The following is a 21,165-nucleotide window of genomic DNA, read 5'->3' as shown; positions in this document are numbered from 1 at the left end:
GGGAAGGATGTGGTGAAATGAAGAGACGTGGACTGGTATTCCAAAAGATGCTCTTATTGTTCTTCATGAGCTCAGACCGTCATTCCGACTCAGGCCCTAGAGGCAATGAGTCGACTCTCGGTTGAAGCACGTTAGAGCAGTATCGGCATTGGGAGGGGTTCCAACATGTGCCCTTTATTTCGGATATGGAATCCTCTGTTCCTGAAGACGGACGAGGAATTCATATCCCCCCCTCAATGTCCTGTGCCTCACCGTGGCGAGGGGGTGTAACAATGAATGATGCATCAGTTAATGTCCACGAAAACGCATAGGCCCACTTCACAGATTGTTTCCATCACAATGCAGGCTGTCTATGCATTTCTGAAAATCTGGAAGTTGCAAACTTCTTCTTCGTGGATTTTCTTTCATATAGCTGGCACGTAAAATCAGTTAGGTCTGCAACGGGCTCCTAGTTCAACTTGAAATGTTTTCATGTGAAGAGGCATCCTTCATTGGCTAAACAGGACACTGGTGCACGTGTGCATCCACAAACCGAATCAAGCGAAAAATGTGAAGTAACAGTAAATTCCTGAAATAACATAATCTGAAAGATGATTACTTGCTGTCTGTGTGAAGGACAACTAGAGGCAAAATCTGCTGCCCCCCAAGTCCATTCTAGTACGTCCTCGTCGTGGGGGGCGGGCAACGCAAGTAAGGGGTTGTCCCACTTGGTGCAACACGGTATTGTCCAACAGGGAACCCTGGAACGCGGCAAAACTAGAATGGTGAAGTCAGTATCCACACTCCACACGAAATGGCTCAACTGCAAGTAGGAATGAAGAATGCTCCATTTCCTGGAAGAACGAGAGACAGAAACAGTGGTCACTTCACCAGAAGTGGAAATGAGTCTGAAAGGATTTCAAGTCTCCCCACACCTTAAAAAACAAGACAAGACCAGAAAGAGGAGAGAGAATGGAGGAGGAGAAGAAGAAATAAGAAGAGAAAAGGGGAAGAAGAAGAAAACACTGGAGAAAACAAGATGGAAGAGAAGGGTACAGAGAGGAGAAGAGAAATTAGAAATTAGGAAGAGAAAAACAGAAGCATAAGGAACAGTGCAGCGAATGGACGGGAAGAGAAAAGAGAAGAGGAGAGAACATAAATGAAGCTGTCCCACTATACGCCATGCAAGTGCTTGTGGGGACGGGTGGGACCCAGAGACAGCCTGGACGCAGGGGCTAGAGGAGGAATCCTCTGCCCTGTCTGGGATTGAACCCCCTGGTCGTCCAGTCCATAACAAAGTCACAAAAGTGACTGAGTTACCCCCTGGGTCATGAGCAAAGACGACAGGGGCGGCAAATAGTAGGAGACAACAGACAACACATGAAGAAAGCAATGAAGTCTTAATATGAGAGAACTCAAGAAATGAGAAGAGAAGATGCAAGTGGACTCAAGGCAGAATCAGGGAACAGAACAGAGGAGGAAAGGAGAGGCAAGGTGAGAGAGAACAGGAGGGAGAAGAAAGAAGAGAGCAGGGATAGGACAGGATAAGGCACAAGATGGAACTTGGAAGAGGAGAGAATACAGGACGCGTAACAGAGGTGACTGCACAGGTGGCAGGAGACAGATTCAACAGAAGATGAGACGTGACGTGTGACGTCTTTTACAGAAGACAGAGGAGGACACGTGAAGAGACAGAATATCACATAGATGCTGCAGAGAGGAGAAGATGGAAGCAGACAGACTAAAACAGAGGAGAGTATTTAACGTACAAGTGGAGAGATGACAGAATAGGAGAGATCACAAGAAATTTGTCGACAATACTGAAGAGAGAACGTGTCAGAAGACTGTATTGTGTGTGTGTGTGTGTGTGTGTCTGTGTTCATGTCCCATGCTTCAACACTCCCATAACCCAATCACGCAACAGAACATTTGCTGAGTGGCAGCGGTCACAATTTCCCTGTCACGCTATTTTTGCCCACGCACTCCTCCTAAGTCAAGTCATGGCATTCAGCTCCCAATGTCCTCTTGAATACCTTGTCAGGAGACACTGCACGCGGGCATCGTTTATTGGCCGCTTGAGGGAAAGGGTTCATCGGGTATATCTCCCACTTGCCCGACCCTCCCGAACAATGCGTTGCTTCAGTTGGCGAACTCAGAACTTTGAGACTGTTCTCAATCTCATTTCCAAGATGTCGCGTGACATGCCGACTCAGGCAAGTTCTGTACATCCATTACCTTCTCTTAAACACGAGATATCTGGCAAATCCAACGCAGGTAACAAGGGCAGCTACAACTTTATTTCAGTAGAATAGTGATGGCCACTACCTGCTGCTTATTCTTCTTCTAGGTTGACTTTCTCTACTCTTCCAAACAGAACTGATAATTTTTTTGTTTGGTGAGACATTACGCCCACAATGCGGTATTACACATTTCACATGACTCTCCCTCTCAGTCTCGTTTCCTAAGTTACTATGCCACCAATGATACCCTCTGGCACCTAAATCTTAGCAATTTCTCATCCACTATCATAAACGTGACCAAAATTAGGTCCATCAATTGCATATACGAGATATTATGAATAGCCTAAATGATTTCGCTCACTGCGGGGTGAAACCGAAAAGACAGGGACATTACATAATTTGATGCATACGCCTTCACAGACATCGCTAGTGCCGGACTACATTTAATTTCACTCTTACGTGCAAAACTGCTCAATGAGATTTCTGGTCTCACAAGTAGTGTATTGATTGTATCAAGTAGAGCGATTCATAGCGCTGATGGTAGTGATTGTGGGTTTGTAGTTATGGTTGAGTAATGATGGTTAGTGCTCTTGTAGATATTAGTTGGTAGTTTGGTTTGTGACGTAGATTGATGTTAGTTGGTAGCCAGTTGCACAGTAACTAGATTGCGTCTGCGACCAGAAATCCCATTGCCATCGTATTTCCCCGTGATCGGCAGTCTTCAATTAACTACCGTGGGGTACAGCTTAGCTGTAGCCACATGTTTCATTCTATTAATCATTAATCAGCCGTAAACAACACTTTCCTGAACCTCCAACCTGAGACAGCATTGTTGTGGGCCCTCAATTCGTTAGCAAGTTTGCTCTGCAGTGCCAGCTGCACATATTGTCCAGTCTTACCAGAGACTTTTCGATGAAAGTGGAAGTAAAGGAATCTTGATATTCAACTTCTTCCTTATCCGTAACATGACTCGAGATTTATCTGACCACTTCACTGTGGTATTCCCGAATACTCTCCCAGCCAGTGGCTAGACAGGAGCACGTCCCATTCCTGCCACAAATCATGAACAACTGCATCAATGTGGTGAGAATAAACACTTTCTTCACTGTTGCAAGCATACGCCACAGCTCTTCAATTACTCAATTAAACTGTATTAGCACAATGTGGCATACTGCCAGTCATCTACCGCTTTCACTCACGATTCACAAAAGATCACAGTCCCATTCATCACTGTCTGTCTGGGTGTGTGTCAGGCTATTAAGTGCCTTGAGATCATGTACTTAGAGTGTGATGGACGCCAAGAACACAGCTAAACAAAAGCAGCACATAAGAATGAATTACGACACTGATTATGAAATTATTAGTTTCAAGAAGAATTAGAACTGAGGACTGAACAAATGAAGAAGAAGGAGGAGTAGGAGGAGGAAGAAGATAAGAAGGAAAAGAGGAGGAAGGAGAAGAAGAAGAAACAAACGAAGAGGAGGGAGAAGTGAAGAAGTACTGCGACACTTACCGCTGAATTTCAACTGTAGATCTTAAGTCTTTCCTGATTATCTTTTGCAGCACCTTCCGTGAGATTTGTGTCAATATCGGCAGCAAGAAGACCACTGGAAAGAGAAGAAGAAAGAAACTTATCGTGTGACTGTGATTGCATGTGGTTCTCACGTGCCTAGTGGTTATGTTCCTAACAAGCGTTCGAATCTTTTATTTACAGATGGGAGTTACCGAGGAGACCGGAGATAACCACATAAAACACTGTCAGACTCCTATCCTTCCGGCCAAATACTGGAATATATCGACACATATCAATTCTCTTAATCACAGCGTGTTGTCTTGGACAATGAAAATGATGAGGAAGAAAATGTGGAACTAGAATGGAATAAAATCAAACAATCTGCAACTGACATTATAGGAATAGAGAAACAAGGAAGAAATGCAGATTGGTTTGGCAATGATAGAAAAATGAAGCTAGAAAAATAATGTTACAACATCAAACAAGATCAAACTGTGAAATATATAACAACTACAGAAGGGAAGCCAATACAATATGTAGGAAGAAGAAAAGAGAAATGAGGAAAGAACAATTACAAACAATAGAACAACTCAATTCTCAAAATTAAAATAGAAAATTTTTATAGGTAAATTTTAAATATAAAAATAGGCAATCAACCAAAACTCAATGCATGTAAGGATAAGCAAGGTAAATTAATAGGAGGTGAAAAGGAAATTTTAGATAGATGGGCTGAGTATTTTGAAGAGCTCTAAAATAAATAAGATGAGAGTAATGAAATAAATAATAGAGATAGTAAATATTTAATAGCTCAGCCTTTTGTTGAATAAACCAACATGTATTAAGTAAAAGTAGGAATGAATAATATAATTGTAAAATAACAAGGCTCCGGGGAAGGACTCTATTACTGCAGAATTAATAGAACAAGGAAGCCAAGTTCTGTTAGCAAGAATACATTAGTTAATAAATATGATATGGGGGAAAAAAAGAAAGAAAGAATGCCATCAGAATGGAAAGAAGGTCTTACATGTCCAATTTTTAAAAAAAGAGATAAAATGTAATGTAGTAATTACAGAGGGATTACCCATTCAAATGTAACATACAAAATCTTAACAAATATTATACCCAAAAGACTTCATGTATATATTGAAGAGATAATAGGCAACTACCAATGTGGATTCAGACCTGACAGCAGTACTATTGATCAAATATTTGTAATGAGACAGACGATGGAAAAGAGCTATGAATATAATACGAATTTACACATATTTATTGACATTAGACAAGCTTTTGATAGAATACACAGAAATCAACTGCTTACAGCCTTAGAACATTATGGTATACAAGAAAAGAAAATAAGACTAGTGAAAATGAGTTTACAAGGTAACACATCGAAAGTTAAGACAACAGTAAAAGTAGTAGGCCATTTAATACAATGGTCGGTGTAAGAGAGGGTGATGCACCATCAGCAACACTATTTAATATAGCACTAAATATAGTCTTAGAAGGAACTGTTGAAAAAGGAAATATTGTATACAAATCCAAACAAATATGTGCCTATGCTGATGACATTGTACTAACTGCAAGAAATATACCACGACTGAAAGAAAGGGCAGTTGCATTAGAAGGCGAAGGAAAGAAAATGGGATTAGAAATAAATGAAGAGAAAACTGAATATTTGAAAATGTTCACATTATTAGCAGGAAGAGATCTTCAGAATCTGCCAATAGGTGATAGTAATACTTAAGGCGTTCATATTTTTTTACATATTCGGGTTCAGTAATAAATAATGACAATAAATTGAAGGAAGACATCCATAATAAAATCATGTTAGCAAACTGTGCATATTATGCACATATTATACTTTTTAGATCTAAACTTCTGTCAAGAAAGACAAAAATGAATATCCTATCTTGAGCTATGGGTCACAAACTTGGACAATGACGGCTGATGAAATGAAAGCCCTTAGAATAATCAAAATAAAATTTATTAGGAAAACTGATGGCCACACAAAGGAAGGAGAAAACCGGAGAATAAAAATGAATAAGGAGATAGAGTATATATTAGAAGGTGAAGATATTGTAAAAGTTATCAAATCTTTCAGACTGAGATGGTACAGGAACATTGTAAGAATGGAGAATGAACAAATGCCAAAAAATATATTATGTCAACAAATATGGAAGGAGTAAGAAAGAGAGGCAGGCCACGTAAAAAGTGGAAAGATGAAATAGATTTGAAAATTATGGGAATTAAAAACTGGCACACTGTAGCTAAGGATCGTCATGCCTGGGGAGGAATTGTGTAGGAAGCCAAAGTTCACAGTGGACTGTAGAGCTTGAGAAGAAGAAATCAAATTCTCTCATCACTGTAACAAATCCTCAATAGGATAGAGAGGGATGAGATTAGATTAAAATTATGTCACCGTGCTAAATTAATAATGCAAGGGGAGGGGGTTGATTAGGATGACTGCTGTTCCTCAAACAATTAATTCAGATCTCTTGTAGGTAGCAGCAACGGCAGCAGCAGCGGGGGAGCACAAGTGGCTGCATCACAAGCACCACCAACGGGGGAGAACAAGTGGCTGCATCACAAGCACCACCAGCGGGGGCGAACAAGTGGCTGCAACACAAGCACCGCCAGCGGGGGAGAACAAGTGGCTGCATCACAAGCACCGCCAGCGGGGGCAAACAAGTGGCTGCATCACAAGCACCACCAGCGGGGGCAAACAAGTGGCTGCATCACAAGCACCACCAACGGGGGCAAACAAGTGGCTGCATTACAAGCACCACCAACGGGGGAGAACAAGTGGCTGCATCACAAGCACCACCAGCGGGGGAGAACAAGTGGCTGCATCACAAGCACCACCAGCGGGGGAGAACAAGTGGCTGCATCACAAGCACCGCCAGCGGGGGCAAACAAGTGGCTGCATCACAAGCACCACCAGCGGGGGAGAACAAGTGGCTGCATCACAGGCACCACCAGCGGGGGAGAACAAGTGGCTGCATCACAAGCACCGCCAGCGGGGGCAAACAAGTGGCTGCATCACAGGCACCACCAGCGGGGGAGAACAAGTGACTGCATCACAAGGACCACCAGCGGGGGCAAACAAGTGGCTGCAACACAAGCACCACCAGCGGGGGCAAACAAGTGGCTGCATCACAAGCACCGCCAGCGGGGGCAAACAAGTCACTGCATCACAAACACCACCAGCGGGGGAGAACAAGTGGCTGAAACACACACAGCACGAGTAGGGGAGCATAAGTGGCTCCAGCAGAAGCACCACCAGCGGGGCAGCACAAGTCGCTGCAGCAAAATCACCACCAGCGGGAGAGAACAAGTGGCTGCATCACAAGCACCACCAGTGGGGGAGAACAAGTGGCTGAAACACACGCAGCACGAGTAGGGGAACATAAGTGGCTCCAGCAGAAGCACCACCAGCGGGGCAGCACAAGTCGCTGCAGCAAAAACACCACCATTGGGGGAGCACGAGTGGCAGCAGCAGAAGAGTAAGAAGTAGAAGGAAAAGGGGAGGAAGACGAAGAAGAAGGAAAGGAAGACAACGGAGAAGTGAAGAAGTACTGCGATTTTTACTGACTTGTTTCAACTCTAGATTTCAAGTGTTCCGAGATTATCTTCTGCAGTTCTTCCTGTGAGATTTGTGTGAGAGTGGCAGAATGAAGATCAATGGAAGCAGATGAAGAAATAAACTTGTTCTGTGACTGTGATTGCGTGCGTTTCTCATGTTCCTAATGGTTATATTCTTAACAAGCATTTGAATCTTTCATTTACAGATCAGTGCTGTGGAGGAGACTGGTGACAACCACATAAATCAGATAATCAGGGAAGCCATCGAGATTCAATTACATCCCGATAACTTCAACAGGGAAGATGGACTTCACATGAGCCGGTAATGGAAGACCCTCATTCACGCTCTTCGAGGACTCCGGAAGCATTCCAGAGAGCACCGCTTCCCCCTCTGAAACATTGGTAAACATCTACCATTCTACTTGGCGCAACAACCCGGAAAACAGAAATCTTCATAAAACATAGTCAGAGTCCTACGCTGTCGGCCAAATACTGGAATATATCGACACAAATCAAATTCTCTTATCACTGTAACATATTCTCAATAGGTTAGAGAAGGAAGAGACTAGATTAATATTGTTACTATGCTAATTGTATAATCCAAGGGAAGGATTAGGCTGACTGATGTCCCTCAAAATATTAGGGTAGATTTCTTTGAGGTATATGAAGCTTGGCTCTCCATTTATATTTATCATAGACCTATGTGGATGGATGTTCTGGCTTAATTGCCAGCTTTCAGAGTACAAAGCTTTGGTTTACGACACGGCTACAAATCCGCGACACTCCAGAATGCGTATCAGTTAAAAGAATGTACTATCGTTCCTCAAATTTCGTCCATAATGATCGTGGATGCAGTCAAAAAGCGACTGTCTAGACACTCGTGTAAAAAATGCAGGTTCGTTACATTGTATACGGTCCTTGGAAGCATGCCACGATTTCCAACAGGACAACGTGGCACTGAGCTTAGTACTTGTTGATTTCTGATGAAGTGTTCGCGTAACTTAACAAGGTACAGGATGTTATGATATTGGGCTAGTAACAGCTCCCGGCATGTTTAAGCAATGAAAACTATGTGTACAAACACAACTGGCAACACACACGTACAGATTAACAGGTCACTTATAATCTATCAGCACTAACAAACCAACACAATACCTAATTCTACTCACTTCATGTGCTTCGGGGTTCCTCCTTCTTCCTCATTCTGTCTGTCTGTCTTGCATGCATGATGCATGGCCGGCAAACTCTAACACCAAAAGATCTGTAAATTTACGTGTGTCCATTGCCAGCGATCGCAGTCCCCAAGTCTCAAAACAAGCGCAGGTCCCGTCCGCACAGTTCTCTCAGTACACAGACGTGGGTCTAGTGTTGACTCCTTAGATTTGAGGACACCTGAAACTAAGACAGCGTAACCTTAGAGAAAGGAAAACAAAAATGCATCATGTTTTAGTAAAATCAGGACCAGAATCTACATGGCCGTTAGCAAAATCTGCTGCTCGTTTCTATATGTTAGTTAAATCACGGGGTGAGGGGGGTCAGACATTGGCAGGAGAGGAAGCTGCGAAGAGGTACAGGAATGCACAAAGGATGTGCCAACAAATGCATACTGAGAAGTCCCAAGGATGCAACTGAACAGTGATTGCGGAGGCAGGATTTTACTCTCCTTATTCATGAAAGGCTCTCCTATTATTTCACATCAACTGCACAGGCTTCCGGAGAGTCGACTCAAGACAGGATTCCCAGGGGCCAAGGTGGGGGTGTGGGGGGGGCAGAGGGAGGGAGAACATATATCCTTAGGAACTTAATTGCACATAGCTAAACATCCCTATCTGGAGAACTGATGGGAAGGATGTGGTGAAATGAAGAGACGTGGACTGGTATTCCAAAAGATGCTCTTATTGTTCTTCATGAGCTCAGACCGTCATTCCGACTCAGGCCCTAGAGGCAATGAGTCGACTCTCGGTTGAAGCACGTTAGAGCAGTATCGGCATTGGGAGGGGTTCCAACATGTGCCCTTTATTTCGGATATGGAATCCTCTGTTCCTGAAGATGGACGAGGAATTCATATCCCCCCCTCAATGTCCTGTGCCTCACCGTGGCGAGGGGGTGTAACAATGAATGATGCATCAGTTAATGTCCACGAAAACGCATAGGCCCACTTCACAGATTGTTTCCATCACAATGCAGGCTGTCTATGCATTTCTGAAAATCTGGAAGTTGCAAACTTCTTCTTCGTGGATTTTCTTTCATATAGCTGGCACGTAAAATCAGTTAGGTCTGCAACGGGCTCCTAGTTCAACTTGAAATGTTTTCATGTGAAGAGGCATCCTTCATTGGCTAAACAGGACACTGGTGCACGTGTGCATCCACAAACCGAATCAAGCGAAAAATGTGAAGTAACAGTAAATTCCTGAAATAACATAATCTGAAAGATGATTACTTGCTGTCTGTGTGAAGGACAACTAGAGGCAAAATCTGCTGCCCCCCAAGTCCATTCTAGTACGTCCTCGTCGTGGGGGGCGGGCAACGCAAGTAAGGGGTTGTCCCACTTGGTGCAACACGGTATTGTCCAACAGGGAACCCTGGAACGCGGCAAAACTAGAATGGTGAAGTCAGTATCCACACTCCACACGAAATGGCTCAACTGCAAGTAGGAATGAAGAATGCTCCATTTCCTGGAAGAACGAGAGACAGAAACAGTGGTCACTTCACCAGAAGTGGAAATGAGTCTGAAAGGATTTCAAGTCTCCCCACACCTTAAAAAACAAGACAAGACCAGAAAGAGGAGAGAGAATGGAGGAGGAGAAGAAGAAATAAGAAGAGAAAAGGGGAAGAAGAAGAAAACACTGGAGAAAACAAGATGGAAGAGAAGGGTACAGAGAGGAGAAGAGAAATTAGAAATTAGGAAGAGAAAAACAGAAGCATAAGGAACAGTGCAGCGAATGGACGGGAAGAGAAAAGAGAAGAGGAGAGAACATAAATGAAGCTGTCCCACTATACGCCATGCAAGTGCTTGTGGGGACGGGTGGGACCCAGAGACAGCCTGGACGCAGGGGCTAGAGGAGGAATCCTCTGCCCTGTCTGGGATTGAACCCCCTGGTCGTCCAGTCCATAACAAAGTCACAAAAGTGACTGAGTTACCCCCTGGGTCATGAGCAAAGACGACAGGGGCGGCAAATAGTAGGAGACAACGGACAACACATGAAGAAAGCAATGAAGTCTTAATATGAGAGAACTCAAGAAATGAGAAGAGAAGATGCAAGTGGACTCAAGGCAGAATCAGGGAACAGAACAGAGGAGGAAAGGAGAGGCAAGGTGAGAGAGAACAGGAGGGAGAAGAAAGAAGAGAGCAGGGATAGGACAGGATAAGGCACAAGATGGAACTTGGAAGAGGAGAGAATACAGGACGCGTAACAGAGGTGACTGCACAGGTGGCAGGAGACAGATTCAACAGAAGATGAGACGTGACGTGTGACGTCTTTTACAGAAGACAGAGGACACGTGAAGAGACAGAATATCACATAGATGCTGCAGAGAGGAGAAGATGGAAGCAGACAGACTAAAACAGAGGAGAGTATTTAACGTACAAGTGGAGAGATGACAGAATAGGAGAGATCACAAGAAATTTGTCGACAATACTGAAGAGAGAACGTGTCAGAAGACTGTATTGTGTGTGTGTGTGTGTGTGTGTGTCTGTGTTCATGTCCCATGCTTCAACACTCCCATAACCCAATCACGCAACAGAACATTTGCTGAGTGGCAGCGGTCACAATTTCCCTGTCACGCTATTTTTGCCCACGCACTCCTCCTAAGTCAAGTCATGGCATTCAGCTCCCAATGTCCTCTTGAATACCTTGTCAGGAGACACTGCACGCGGGCATCGTTTATTGGCCGCTTGAGGGAAAGGGTTCATCGGGTATATCTCCCACTTGCCCGACCCTCCCGAACAATGCGTTGCTTCAGTTGGCGAACTCAGAACTTTGAGACTGTTCTCAATCTCATTTCCAAGATGTCGCGTGACATGCCGACTCAGGCAAGTTCTGTACATCCATTACCTTCTCTTAAACACGAGATATCTGGCAAATCCAACGCAGGTAACAAGGGCAGCTACAACTTTATTTCAGTAGAATAGTGATGGCCACTACCTGCTGCTTATTCTTCTTCTAGGTTGACTTTCTCTACTCTTCCAAACAGAACTGATAATTTTTTTGTTTGGTGAGACATTACGCCCACAATGCGGTATTACACTTTTCACATGACTCTCCCTCTCAGTCTCGTTTCCTAAGTTACTATGCCACCAATGATACCCTCTGGTACCTAAATCTTAGCAATTTCTCATCCACTATCATAAACGTGACCAAAATTAGGTCCATCAATTGCATATACGAGATATTATGAATAGCCTAAATGATTTCGCTCACTGCGGGGTGAAACCGAAAAGACAGGGACATTACATAATTTGATGCATACGCCTTCACAGACATCGCTAGTGCCGGACTACATTTAATTTCACTCTTACGTGCAAAACTGCTCAATGAGATTTCTGGTCTCACAAGTAGTGTATTGATTGTATCAAGTAGAGCGATTCATAGCGCTGATGGTAGTGATTGTGGGTTTGTAGTTATGGTTGAGTAATGATGGTTAGTGCTCTTGTAGATATTAGTTGGTAGTTTGGTTTGTGACGTAGATTGATGTTAGTTGGTAGCCAGTTGCACAGTAACTAGATTGCGTCTGCGACCAGAAATCCCATTGCCATCGTATTTCCCCGTGATCGGCAGTCTTCAATTAACTACCGTGGGGTACAGCTTAGCTGTAGCCACATGTTTCATTCTATTAATCATTAATCAGCCGTAAACAACACTTTCCTGAACCTCCAACCTGAGACAGCATTGTTGTGGGCCCTCAATTCGTTAGCAAGTTTGCTCTGCAGTGCCAGCTGCACATATTGTCCAGTCTTACCAGAGACTTTTCGATGAAAGTGGAAGTAAAGGAATCTTGATATTCAACTTCTTCCTTATCCGTAACATGACTCGAGATTTATCTGACCACTTCACTGTGGTATTCCCGAATACTCTCCCAGCCAGTGGCTAGACAGGAGCACGTCCCATTCCTGCCACAAATCATGAACAACTGCATCAATGTGGTGAGAATAAACACTTTCTTCACTGTTGCAAGCATACGCCACAGCTCTTCAATTACTCAATTAAACTGTATTAGCACAATGTGGCATACTGCCAGTCATCTACCGCTTTCACTCACGATTCACAAAAGATCACAGTCCCATTCATCACTGTCTGTCTGGGTGTGTGTCAGGCTATTAAGTGCCTTGAGATCATGTACTTAGAGTGTGATGGACGCCAAGAACACAGCTAAACAAAAGCAGCACATAAGAATGAATTACGACACTGATTATGAAATTATTAGTTTCAAGAAGAATTAGAACTGAGGACTGAACAAATGAAGAAGAAGGAGGAGTAGGAGGAGGAAGAAGATAAGAAGGAAAAGAGGAGGAAGGAGAAGAAGAAGAAACAAACGAAGAGGAGGGAGAAGTGAAGAAGTACTGCGACACTTACCGCTGAATTTCAACTGTAGATCTTAAGTCTTTCCTGATTATCTTTTGCAGCACCTTCCGTGAGATTTGTGTCAATATCGGCAGCAAGAAGACCACTGGAAAGAGAAGAAGAAAGAAACTTATCGTGTGACTGTGATTGCATGTGGTTCTCACGTGCCTAGTGGTTATGTTCCTAACAAGCGTTCGAATCTTTTATTTACAGATGGGAGTTACCGAGGAGACCGGAGATAACCACATAAAACACTGTCAGACTCCTATCCTTCCGGCCAAATACTGGAATATATCGACACATATCAATTCTCTTAATCACAGCGTGTTGTCTTGGACAATGAAAATGATGAGGAAGAAAATGTGGAACTAGAATGGAATAAAATCAAACAATCTGCAACTGACATTATAGGAATAGAGAAACAAGGAAGAAATGCAGATTGGTTTGGCAATGATAGAAAAATGAAGCTAGAAAAATAATGTTACAACATCAAACAAGATCAAACTGTGAAATATATAACAACTACAGAAGGGAAGCCAATACAATATGTAGGAAGAAGAAAAGAGAAATGAGGAAAGAACAATTACAAACAATAGAACAACTCAATTCTCAAAATTAAAATAGAAAATTTTTATAGGTAAATTTTAAATATAAAAATAGGCAATCAACCAAAACTCAATGCATGTAAGGATAAGCAAGGTAAATTAATAGGAGGTGAAAAGGAAATTTTAGATAGATGGGCTGAGTATTTTGAAGAGCTCTAAAATAAATAAGATGAGAGTACTGAAATAAATAATAGAGATAGTAAATATTTAACAGCTCAGCCCTTTGTTGAATAAACCAACATGTATTAAGTAAAAGTAGGAATGAATAATATAATTGTAAAATAACAAGGCTCCGGGGAAGGACTCTATTACTGCAGAATTAATAGAACAAGGAAGCCAAGTTCTGTTAGCAAGAATACATTAGTTAATAAATATGATATGGGGGGAAAAAAGAAAGAAAGAATGCCATCAGAATGGAAAGAAGGTCTTACATGTCCAATTTTTAAAAAAAGAGATAAAATGTAATGTAGTAATTACAGAGGGATTACCCATTCAAATGTTACATACAAAATCTTAACAAATATTATACTCTTAAGACTTAGTGTATATATTCAAGAGACAATAGGCAACTACCAATGTGGATTCAGACATGACAGCAGTACTATTGATCTAATATTTGTAATGAGACAGACGATGGAAAAGTGCTATGAATATAATACGAATTTACACATTATATTTATTGACATTACACAAGCTTTTGATAGAATACATAGAAATCAACTGCTTACAGCCTTAGAACATTATGGTATACAAGAAAAGAAAATAAGACTAGTGAAAATGAGTTTACAAGGTAACACATCGAAAGTTAAGACAACAGTAAAAGTAGTAGGCCATTTAATACAATGGTCGGTGTAAGAGAGGGTGATGCACCATCAGCAACACTATTTAATATAGCACTAAATATAGTCTTAGAAGGAACTGTTGAAAAAGGAAATATTGTATACAAATCCAAACAAATATGTGCCTATGCTGATGACATTGTACTAACTGCAAGAAGTATACCACGACTGAAAGAAAGGGCAGTTGCATTAGAAGGCGAAGGAAAGAAAATGGGATTAGAAATAACAGCTCAGCCCTTTGTTGAATAAACCAACATGTATTAAGTAAAAGTAGGAATGAATAATATAATTGTAAAATAAGAAGCCTCCGGGGAAGGACTCTATTACTGCAGAATTAATAGAACAAGGAAGCCAAGTTCTGTTAGCAAGAATACATTAGTTAATAAATATGATATGGGGGAAAAAAAGAAAAAAGAAAGAAAGAATGCTATCAGAATGGAAAGAAGGTCTTATATGTCCAATTTTTAAAAAAGAAGATAAAATGTAATGTAGTAATTACAGAGGGATTACCCATTCAAATGTAACATACAATATCTTAACAAATATTATACTCTTAAGACTTAGTGTATATATTCAAGAGACAATAGGCAACTACCAATGTGGATTCAGACATGACAGCAGTACTATTGATCACATATTTGTAATGAGACAGACGATGGAAAAGAGCTATGAATATAATACGAATTTACACATTATATTTATTGACATTAGACAAGCTTTTGATAGAATACATAGAAATCAACTGCTTACAGCCTTAGAACATTATGGTATACAAGAAAAGAAAATAAGACTAGTGAAAATGAGTTTACAAGGTAACACATCGAAAGTTAAGACAACAGTAAAAGTAGTAGGCCATTTAATACAATGGTCGGTGTAAGAGAGGGTGATGCACCATCAGCAACACTATTTAATATAGCACTAAATATAGTCTTAGAAGGAACTGTTGAAAAAGGAAATATTGTATACAAATCCAAACAAATATGTGCCTATGCTGATGACATTGTACTAACTGCAAGAAATATACCACGACTGAAAGAAAGGGCAGTTGCATTAGAAGGCGAAGGAAAGAAAATGGGATTAGAAATAAATGAAGAGAAAATTGAATATTTGAAAATGTTCACATTATTAGCAGGAAGAGATCTTCAGAATCTTCCAATAGCTGATATTAATACTTAAGGCGTTCATATTTTTTTACATATTCGGGTTCAGTAATAAATAATGACAATAAATTGAAGGAAGACATCCATAATAAAATCATGTTAGCAAACTGTGCATATTATGCACATATTATACTTTTTAGATCTAAACTTCTGTCAAGAAAGACAAAAATGAATATCCTATCTTGAGCTATGGGTCACAAACTTGGACAATGACGGCTGATGAAATGAAAGCCCTTAGAATAATCAAAATAAAATTTATTAGGAAAACTGATGGCCACACAAAGGAAGGAGAAAACCGGAGAATAAAAATGAATCAGGAGATAGAGTATATATTAGAAGGTGAAGATATTGTAAAAGTTATCAAATCTTTCAGACTGAGATGGTACAGGAACATTGTAAGAATGGAGAATGAACAAATGCCAAAAAATATATTATGTCAACAAATATGGAAGGAGTAAGAAAGAGAGGCAGGCCACGTAAAAAGTGGAAAGATGAAATAGATTTGAAAATTATGGGAATTAAAAACTGGCACACTGTAGCTAAGGATCGTCATGCCTGGGGAGGAATTGTGTAGGAAGCCAAAGTTCACAGTGGACTGTAGAGCTTGAGAAGAAGAAATCAAATTCTCTCATCACTGTAACAAATCCTCAATAGGATAGAGAGGGATGAGATTAGATTAAAATTATGTCACCGTGCTAAATTAATAATGCAAGGGGAGGGGGTTGATTAGGATGACTGCTGTTCCTCAAACAATTAATTCAGATCTCTTGTAGGTAGCAGCAACGGCAGCAGCAGCGGGGGAGCACAAGTGGCTGCATCACAAGCACCACCAACGGGGGAGAACAAGTGGCTGCATCACAAGCACCACCAGCGGGGGCGAACAAGTGGCTGCAACACAAGCACCGCCAGCGGGGGAGAACAAGTGGCTGCATCACAAGCACCGCCAGCGGGGGCAAACAAGTGGCTGCATCACAAGCACCACCAACGGGGGCAAACAAGTGGCTGCATTACAAGCACCACCAACGGGGGAGAACAAGTGGCTGCATCACAAGCACCACCAGCGGGGGAGAACAAGTGGCTGCATCACAAGCACCACCAGCGGGGGAGAACAAGTGGCTGCATCACAAGCACCGCCAGCGGGGGCAAACAAGTGGCTGCATCACAAGCACCACCAGCGGGGGAGAACAAGTGGCTGCATCACAGGCACCACCAGCGGGGGAGAACAAGTGGCTGCATCACAAGCACCGCCAGCGGGGGCAAACAAGTGGCTGCATCACAGGCACCACCAGCGGGGGAGAACAAGTGACTGCATCACAAGGACCACCAGCGGGGGCAAACAAGTGGCTGCAACACAAGCACCACCAGCGGGGGCAAACAAGTGGCTGCATCACAAGCACCGCCAGCGGGGGCAAACAAGTCACTGCATCACAAACACCACCAGCGGGGGAGAACAAGTGGCTGAAACACACACAGCACGAGTAGGGGAGCATAAGTGGCTCCAGCAGAAGCACCACCAGCGGGGCAGCACAAGTCGCTGCAGCAAAATCACCACCAGCGGGAGAGAACAAGTGGCTGCATCACAAGCACCACCAGCGGGGGAGAACAAGTGGCTGAAACACACGCAGCACGAGTAGGGGAACATAAGTGGCTCCAGCAGAAGCACCACCAGCGGGGCAGCACAAGTCGCTGCAGCAAAAACACCACCATTGGGGGAGCACGAGTGGCAGCAGCAGAAGAGTAAGAAGTAGAAGGAAAAGGGGAGGAAGACGAAGAAGAAGTAAAGGAAGACAACGGAGAAGTGAAGAAGTACTGCGATTTTTACTGACTTGTTTCAACTCTAGATTTCAAGTGTTCCGAGATTATCTTCTGCAGTTCTTCCTGTGAGATTTGTGTGAGAGTGGCAGAATGAAGATCAATGGAAGCAGATGAAGAAATAAACTTGTTCTGTGACTGTGATTGCGTGCGTTTCTCATGTTCCTAATGGTTATATTCTTAACAAGCATTTGAATCTTTCATTTACAGATCAGTGCTGTGGAGGAGACTGGTGACAACCACATAAATCAGATAATCAGGGAAGCCATCGAGATTCAATTACATCCCGATAACTTCAACAGGGAAGATGGACTTCACATGAGCCGGTAATGGAAGACCCTCATTCACGCTCTTCGAGGACTCCGGAAGCATTCCAGAGAGCACCGCTTCCCCCTCTGAAACATTGGTAAACATCTACCATTCTACTTGGCGCAACAACCCGGAAAACAGAAATCTTCATAAAACATAGTCAGAGTCCTACGCTGTCGGCCAAATACTGGAATATATCGACACAAATCAAATTCTCTTATCACTGTAACATATTCTCAATAGGTTAGAGAAGGAAGAGACTAGATTAATATTGTTACTATGCTAATTGTATAATCCAAGGGAAGGATTAGGCTGACTGATGTCCCTCAAAATATTAGGGTAGATTTCTTTGAGGTATATGAAGCTTGGCTCTCCATTTATATTTATCATAGACCTATGTGGATGGATGTTCTGGCTTAATTGCCAGCTTTCAGAGTACAAAGCTTTGGTTTACGACACGGCTACAAATCCGCGACACTCCAGAATGCGTATCAGTTAAAAGAATGTACTATCGTTCCTCAAATTTCGTCCATAATGATCGTGGATGCAGTCAAAAAGCGACTGTCTAGACACTCGTGTAAAAAATGCAGGTTCGTTACATTGTATACGGTCCTTGGAAGCATGCCACGATTTCCAACAGGACAACGTGGCACTGAGCTTAGTACTTGTTGATTTCTGATGAAGTGTTCGCGTAACTTAACAAGGTACAGGATGTTATGATATTGGGCTAGTAACAGCTCCCGGCATGTTTAAGCAATGAAAACTATGTGTACAAACACAACTGGCAACACACACGTACAGATTAACAGGTCACTTATAATCTATCAGCACTAACAAACCAACACAATACCTAATTCTACTCACTTCATGTGCTTCGGGGTTCCTCCTTCTTCCTCATTCTGTCTGTCTGTCTTGCATGCATGATGCATGGCCGGCAAACTCTAACACCAAAAGATCTGTAAATTTACGTGTGTCCATTGCCAGCGATCGCAGTCCCCAAGTCTCAAAACAAGCGCAGGTCCCGTCCGCACAGTTCTCTCAGTACACAGACGTGGGTCTAGTGTTGACTCCTTAGATTTGAGGACACCTGAAACTAAGACAGCGTAACCTTAGAGAAAGGAAAACAAAAATGCATCATGTTTTAGTAAAATCAGGACCAGAATCTACATGGCCGTTAGCAAAATCTGCTGCTCGTTTCTATATGTTAGTTAAATCACGGGGTGAGGGGGGTCAGACATTGGCAGGAGAGGAAGCTGCGAAGAGGTACAGGAATGCACAAAGGATGTGCCAACAAATGCATACTGAGAAGTCCCAAGGATGCAACTGAACAGTGATTGCGGAGGCAGGATTTTACTCTCCTTATTCATGAAAGGCTCTCCTATTATTTCACATCAACTGCACAGGCTTCCGGAGAGTCGACTCAAGACAGGATTCCCAGGGGCCAAGGTGGGGGTGTGGGGGGGGCAGAGGGAGGGAGAACATATATCCTTAGGAACTTAATTGCACATAGCTAAACATCCCTATCTGGAGAACTGATGGGAAGGATGTGGTGAAATGAAGAGACGTGGACTGGTATTCCAAAAGATGCTCTTATTGTTCTTCATGAGCTCAGACCGTCATTCCGACTCAGGCCCTAGAGGCAATGAGTCGACTCTCGGTTGAAGCACGTTAGAGCAGTATCGGCATTGGGAGGGGTTCCAACATGTGCCCTTTATTTCGGATATGGAATCCTCTGTTCCTGAAGACGGACAAGGAATTCATATCCCCCCCTCAATGTCCTGTGCCTCACCGTGGCGAGGGGGTGTAACAATGAATGATGCATCAGTTAATGTCCACGAAAACGCATAGGCACACTTCACAGATTGTTTCCATCACAATGCAGGCTGTCTATGCATTTCTGAAAATCTGGAAGTTGCAAACTTCTTCTTCGTGGATTTTCTTTCATATAGCTGGCACGTAAAATCAGTTAGGTCTGCAACGGGCTCCTAGTTCAACTTGAAATGTTTTCATGTGAAGAGGCATCCTTCATTGGCTAAACAGGACACTGGTGCACGTGTGCATCCACAAACCGAATCAAGCGAAAAATGTGAAGTAACAGTAAATTCCTGAAATAACATAATCTGAAAGATGATTACTTGCTGTCTGTGTGAAGGACAACTAGAGGCAAAATCTGCTGCCCCCCAAGTCCATTCTAGTACGTCCTCGTCGTGGGGGGCGGGCAACGCAAGTAAGGGGTTGTCCCACTTGGTGCAACACGGTATTGTCCAACAGGGAACCCTGGAACGCGGCAAAACTAGAATGGTGAAGTCAGTATCCACACTCCACACGAAATGGCTCAACTGCAAGTAGGAATGAAGAATGCTCCATTTCCTGGAAGAACGAGAGACAGAAACAGTGGTCACTTCACCAGAAGTGGAAATGAGTCTGAAAGGATTTCAAGTCTCCCCACACCTTAAAAAACAAGACAAGACCAGAAAGAGGAGAGAGAATGGAGGAGGAGAAGAAGAAATAAGAAGAGAAAAGGGGAAGAAGAAGAAAACACTGGAGAAAACAAGATGGAAGAGAAGGGTACAGAGAGGAGAAGAGAAATTAGAAATTAGGAAGAGAAAAACAGAAGCATAAGGAACAGTGCAGCGAATGGACGGGAAGAGAAAAGAGAAGAGGAGAGAACATAAATGAAGCTGTCCCACTATACGCCATGCAAGTGCTTGTGGGGACGGGTGGGACCCAGAGACAGCCTGGACGCAGGGGCTAGAGGAGGAATCCTCTGCCCTGTCTGGGATTGAACCCCCTGGTCGTCCAGTCCATAACAAAGTCACAAAAGTCACTGAGTTACCCCCTGGGTCATGAGCAAAGACGACAGGGGCGGCAAATAGTAGGAGACAACGGACAACACATGAAGAAAGCAATGAAGTCTTAATATGAGAGAACTCAAGAAATGAGAAGAGAAGATGCAAGTGGACTCAAGGCAGAATCAGGGAACAGAACAGAGGAGGAAAGGAGAGGCAAGGTGAGAGAGAACAGGAGGGAGAAGAAAGAAGAGAGCAGGGATAGGACAGGATAAGGCACAAGATGGAACTTGGAAGAGGAGAGAATACAGGACGCGTAACAGAGGTGACTGCAGAGATGGCAGGAGATAGATTCAACAGAAGATGAGACGTGACGTGTTACGTAGTTTACAGAAGACAGAGGAGGACACGTGAAGAGACAGAATATCACATAGATGCTGCAGAGAGGAGAAGATGGAAGCAGACAGACTAAAACAGAGGAGAGTATTGAACGTACAAGTGGAGAGATGACAGAATAGGAGAGATCACAAGAAATTTGTCGACAATACTGAAGAGAGAACGTGTCAGAAGACTGTGTTGTGTGTGTGTGTGTCTGTGTTCATGTCCCGTGCTTCAACACTCCCATAACCCAATCACGCAACAGAACATTTGCTGAGTGGCAGCGGTCACAATTTCCCTGTCACGCTATTTTTGCCCACGCACTCCTCCTAAGTCAAGTCATGGCATTCAGCTCCCAATGTCCTCTTGAATACCTTGTCAGGAGACACTGCACGCGG

At 42.9% G+C, this 21,165-nt stretch overlaps 1 protein-coding gene across 23 annotated transcripts in view; it reads right to left on the bottom strand.

Annotated features, from left to right (window-relative positions):
* LOC110837355 (uncharacterized) overlaps nucleotides 1–21,165 on the bottom strand; it is a 75,709-nt gene that overhangs the window by 43,390 nt on the left and 11,154 nt on the right. For 13 of the 23 annotated variants that reach the window (XM_087358280.1, XM_087358290.1, XM_087358297.1 and 10 more), the window contains exons 1-7: nucleotides 19,736–19,876; nucleotides 18,465–18,693; nucleotides 12,888–12,981; nucleotides 9,755–9,989; nucleotides 8,484–8,712; nucleotides 3,733–3,826; nucleotides 599–833 (exon numbers count right to left, since the gene is read on the bottom strand). Coding sequence is in view for 3 of the 23 variants with exons in the window: in XM_087358301.1 (XP_087214427.1) it covers nucleotides 8,677–8,712; nucleotides 9,755–9,989; nucleotides 12,888–12,981; nucleotides 17,500–17,536 (402 nt within the window). In the remaining 20 variants the exon portion in view is untranslated. Of the gene's footprint in view, nucleotides 1–598; nucleotides 834–3,732; nucleotides 3,827–7,518; nucleotides 7,661–8,483; nucleotides 8,713–9,754; nucleotides 9,990–12,887; nucleotides 16,528–17,499; nucleotides 17,687–18,464; nucleotides 18,694–19,735; nucleotides 19,971–21,165 lie in introns of those variants that run through there. The other 10 variants (XM_087358282.1, XM_087358301.1, XR_015537733.1 and 7 more) reach the window with 7 other exon arrangements.

Source organism: Zootermopsis nevadensis, unplaced genomic scaffold (genome assembly GCF_977971745.1).
Source record: "Zootermopsis nevadensis isolate Lab colony 2312 unplaced genomic scaffold, Znev_1.0 Znev_ptg000029l, whole genome shotgun sequence".
Lineage (NCBI taxonomy): Eukaryota > Metazoa > Arthropoda > Insecta > Blattodea > Termopsidae > Zootermopsis > Zootermopsis nevadensis.
This window is presented reverse-complemented; position numbering and strand designations above follow the sequence as displayed.